This window comes from Crassostrea angulata, chromosome 7, assembly GCF_025612915.1.
Source record: "Crassostrea angulata isolate pt1a10 chromosome 7, ASM2561291v2, whole genome shotgun sequence".
Classification (NCBI taxonomy): Eukaryota; Metazoa; Mollusca; class Bivalvia; order Ostreida; family Ostreidae; genus Magallana; species Magallana angulata.
Window position 1 is genome coordinate 19178010 of NC_069117.1, and position 5562 is coordinate 19183571.

The 5562-nt window shown below is 31.9% G+C and overlaps 1 protein-coding gene across 1 annotated transcript; it reads right to left on the reverse strand.

The window, feature by feature from the left end:
• Positions 1 to 648: 648 nt before the first annotated feature.
• On the reverse strand, positions 649 to 5450 carry LOC128156750 (eukaryotic translation initiation factor 1-like). Its single transcript, XM_052819035.1, has 4 exons — positions 5282 to 5450; positions 2900 to 3060; positions 2418 to 2549; positions 649 to 964 (listed from the first exon to the last, which is right to left on the reverse strand). Exons 1-4 carry the CDS (start codon positions 5316 to 5318, stop codon positions 950 to 952), a joined length of 345 nt encoding a protein of 114 aa, XP_052674995.1. The 5' UTR covers positions 5319 to 5450; the 3' UTR covers positions 649 to 949.
• Positions 5451 to 5562: the final 112 nt, after the last annotated feature.

Genomic DNA, 5562 nt, shown 5'->3' on the forward strand with positions numbered 1-5562 from the left:
TGATTCTCTCTACATTGGACTAAAAATAGATCATCTAATGAAATATCGCATCTGTATCATATTGTTGCTGAATCAAATAATAAAATAATTATTACTGTTTTTTCGATCAATAGAATGATTTAGCTACTATCGAAGTACAATATTCACCTCACCTCCAAGACTTAATATAGAAAACAATTTAGTGCAATTTTTACATTACACCACATCTTTTGAATTTCCCCCAAACCCTCATCAAATTTGCATATTTACATGAACCTCACATGTATCGGTAGTTACTGTATTTTATGCCTTTAAGCATGTTGGGACTAACTGCCCAAATGGCCTGTTTGGGATGCACAGTTTGTGAGATAGATCCCCCAACCCCCCCAGTAGTTTCTGATCTTCTTGGAATCAATCTTTAAACAGCAGTGTTACAGCAAATCTTGTATCCCTACAGCTGTAACATTCTGTCTATTCATCTATTACTATAATTTTTGCAAAATAAAATTTCAAAGTTTTGCACTGTATATCAATATCCCAATTGGAATATTGCAACCCATTTGTGCAATTTGTCCCAAGCCTTTGAATACAAGCATGCACTCCTTTCAAATACACATATTCAGATATTAGGTACATGTATTGTACAAAAGTACCAACAAAAAATCCAAATCCATTATTTAAAAGTTTATTATGAAATTACAGGACGTCAATATTTACATGAAAATGAAAACATAAAAATTCTACCATACATAGTACAGTGCCGATTCACTTACACATACAACCAGATCTTCCATCATGAATAAATATTGTTTTTGTATGGGTCGACAGAAATTTTCAACATCAACACATTGACATCTTTACCAAGAACCTTTTCACTAACATTGTACAATCAAGAATTTAAGTGTGAAGTTCAACTGTCCATGGGAACATGATGAAGAAGGCTGCTTGAATCGATACATCAGATGCTGATTTAGAAACCGTGGACCTGAAACACAAGACATATATACTTTACAGTAATAATATACTGCTTTAGTATGTGCTACTGTAAAATGTTCAATCCTCAGCTATGTTCGATAAAGTTTTAAATATCTGGGAATTATCTGCTTGTATCAAAGACTTGGCTTTCATGTCGGAAAATCTGTAGTCATTCTGTAGTCTTTACACAACAGTAAGAATGATAACGGCTCAGTGGTACATGTATCCAATAGAACAACAATGCTTGATGAGTGAAGATGGGTTCAAGCCCCTGATTCACCAAATACAAGTTTTACACTCATGTGCACTTTTTATATATTTTTTATTAGTATTCTATGTGCTGGACAAACTGTCAAGCATGCTTTATCTTTGTCAAATATCACAGTTTAATTCCTACAGATTTCAATTTATATATTATTATATATATATATATTAATTGTAATTAACAAATACAATTTGTAGGATGATAACTATATTTAGATCTGAGGATCAGAGAACCTTAATACAGATAATACAAAAAAATTGGCACTACTTAATAAAAAATTATTTTATGTTCATTTTTTAGGGCTGAAACGATTCATTGAAACATTGATACTGTTCAATACCTACATCAGATTCAATTTTTGATTCACTGCTTTGATTTTTGGTTTGATACATTTTTATATTGGGTTTGGATTATTACATCGGGATTGGCCTACTTAATTAGGATTACTGCACAAAGGAAAACATGGCGACAATTTTGATAGATACAAATGAAGGGGGTAGCCGCGATTTATCTGTGACAGATACAAACAATAATGGCTTGGTGAAACCTGTCAAATTGCAGAACCCACCTGCATCCTTTAGTCTAGCTCACTTCCTTCCTAATAAAATGATTGCAAATAACCCCCTTCAGATTTTCAGCTATAAATCTCTCAATTAACCTCGTTTTTATCACACTGCCAAAACTCTAAATAAGTGATGAGTAAATTGACCTGAGGTATTTGTCTGATGAGAGCCAGCCATTTTTGAAATTTTGAAACTTCAATGAATGTGTGACTGTTAAAATATTACATAAAAGCAGTTTGACTAAGTCATATTGATAAATGACAAATCAATGTTAGCTTTGCTCTTTTCATTGTATTAATCATTATTTTTTTTTTACCAAAATAGTGCAGTGAATTATCTGTTTATATTACTTTAAAATTAAAATTGCAAAGTGTGAATTGTCAGATTTATTCTTTTCTTCAATTGTTTGATTTTTTTCCCCCCATAATATATCAAGTATTGCAATATGTATTGAATCTTAAGGGGGACATATCATTTTAGCATTCTTTCAGGATATTTCAGTGCATCACTTAAATTTTTAAATCCGAAAATAAATATGATTTAATCACATGCCTAGCAATAGCTGTCTGTATACTGAAGTTCTAAAAAAAAAAAAAATTCAAGCATTGCCGTTACAGCTTAATCGAGCATCTCACCTTTAACTGTTCTTCTCTAGCAATTCCAATATCTCTAAGGAAGTCACGTATACGATTTCTTTGATCCCCCTGTAGCTGGATAACCTCACCATATTCTGGATGTTCTACCACAGTTCCGTTGCAGGCAAATTCCTGTAATAATAAGTCTTTTCAATAGGAGGATTTCAAAATCTTTTTTAACTTTTTTTAGCGGTGTTCTTCAACCTGACATGGTAGTGGGAGCATTTCAAGTCTGGTATTCTACATTTTAACCTGTCGTCACAATCCTGAATAGGGAAAATGTCAATATAGAAGTTTTAACAGTTAAGAAAGAAGATGAAGTGGGGTAATAATATTTTCTCATCATACACTTTCTATGTCAAAGGGAATCTAGGGATTTGTTCATTCTTGTGGACAAATATTGTTTGAATCCTGCAGTAATTATGAGTATCAAATGATTTAGGAAATTAAGCTACATACACATCATTGGACAGAGTAGCTACCTTTTTACAAGCCTTGACTATCTTTTTCAAGTCATAATCTGTTGAGATCCCCTGGACAGTTGTTAATGTTTTTCTACCATTTCTTTGCTGGATTCGTATGTGTATTAAGTTTTCTTGCACACCTGCATTGTTGTCATCTGTTGATGCTTCCTTGAAAGGATCTGCAAAATATGTATCATATGACTAACACAATAAAACCACATTGATTTTGGAGTTTTCATAATGACACAAGCTTTTCATGCTTATGGTAATCATAAGTATACACACACACACTATATAGGTTCCACTTTAATAATCTTCTGGTAGTCACCCTGATAATGAAGATCATATCTATACTTTACAAAAAAATTACGGTTGAACTTGGCCAACAAGATAAGTTTTTGTCAATCACTTATCATAGCCTCATGTTACATAATAAGGTATGCAGTTTATTGTAATCAAAAGAAATGTTTTGAGGGGTTAATTATTATGCTGCAATGTTTCATTTACCTCTTAAATTTAGCAGTGTTATTAATCACCCCTGCGAATGTTATTGTCATTTAAATTTTAGACCATGTGGTTATATTCGACTAGGGCTGACACAATACTGTACTTAGTCGATTGGTACATATCACAATACATGAGATGCGATACGATACATATCACGATACATTGCAACTAAATAAAAACATGAATAAGGGTTAAAAATTTATTCAATCTGTCGATGTATTACCGCATGTCCAAAGTTATTTTAAAATGAGCGTTGCACAATTTACAAATTACTTTAGTCTCATATACACTACTTTTTCATAAACAAGTAATCAAAAAGTTTTACACACTCCAGATTTAGCTTCCTAACAGTTTTGACAACTTTAGGAGGTTTTCCGCCATCTTTGGACTTACACATTAGGCACGCGGACTAAAAAAAGCCGATATATGAAGCTCGGATATTTTTGGAAAATAAAAAAAAGTTTGCTTAGGTATCGTTGTGTTAATGGTAAACGTATTGATCAATATAACGTCAAAATAAATACTGTGATGCACTGGTGGATCGTCCCATCCCTATATTCAACCCTTTCAGTTTCGCAATAAAAATCGTGTCTCGTGTTTGTAGTCTATTTCATAGAATCTAGGTACTTGTAGTCAAATATAAAATCCATACGTTTATTGATTTTAAACTTTATCTTCATTAATTGGTTGATAAAATGTGTTCTGTAAATAAATGTAACAATATAAAAATAATTTTTTTTCTGCTGTTGCAACAATTAACGTGCTTAATAGAGATCACCCCTAAGGGTTTATTAAATTTCGATCCACGCCTGACCTAGGAATAGCATCAATATTCAATATTGAAACAGACTATACTATTTTATGCAGAATGTTCCTTGAAAATGGCTCGATATACAAAGTTTTTATGCAAAAAAGACACCCATCATTATTTTCAAAACCTGGTATTGCACACAACAAGCATCAAACATGGCTATGATTTTATTAAGCAACCCAATGTTTATATTTTCAACCACTCTACACTCGGTTGAACACGAACGATAACTCTGTTTTGAATATCATCGTTTAATTTAAATAACCGCTAGATGGTGAAATAAAACATATATATTAAATGATTTTCATGTTTTAACATAAATCAAAGTTGGATATGATATGAAAAACGATCAGTTCTTACGTATTTTGAGAGTATTATCCGAACACATTTACTTCCGCTCAAAATTTCACAGGAACTGAACAAATCTCTGTGAAGTCTCGTGAACTTTCATTCGAGCACCTTTGGATTTATTATATACTTAGCGCCGATAAAGAAAACTTTCCGAACACATTCGTAGGGGTGTTAATAGTTCCAAGATAATATTTCTCTTGGTTTGAACACCCAATTTGCATTACAAATGATAACAATGTAAAAAACTGTGTAAGATGTTCGGAGAACTTTTAAATGGATTAAAGATGTCAGATATTCCCATTGTTATGATATACATTGAAGAAAAGTAAAATTCTCCAAGTAAAGAGATGACATATATCATTAAAAAATCTCTGATGATCAGGTTACCTTTTGTTGATTTCAACTGAACTTCACTGACAGATATGTGATATGTTTGATAAATATCGTCAAAAAGTGACCCAAAAAAGGGGGACATGAGACAGATATAATAACTCTACAGAGATCTATAGATGAAAGATTTAAACAATGAATGAATTTTGAAACATGTACATGTCAAAAATATACAGTTCAAATACAATGAATAAAAAAAAAATAAAAAATAATTACATAAATAAGGGAAATGTATCTAGTTTGATGAAAATTGTCAAAACAGCTGATGACAGCTATGTAGGCCTACTACGTCTTTCACAACACAAACACAAAATTTCATCAATGGAAAATTGTCGACTTACCAAAAGAAGCACCAAACGATTTGTCGATGGTGGTCATAAAAACGCTTTCGTGATAACAAATGAGTAAAATAAGGAATATAAGTTGTATATTAAGAAGGATGGCGGTAGATTTTAATTCAACGAAACGCTTTTGGTCTTGTCGACTTCCGGTTTTTTGTATACACAGAAATTCGTGACGTCATAAATTGAATGCCAAAACTAAAAATTACCCGTACGTATATGAATACATGGATTCTGATCTTACTAGGGTGAATAACACAATCATAATATAAAATTTTCAA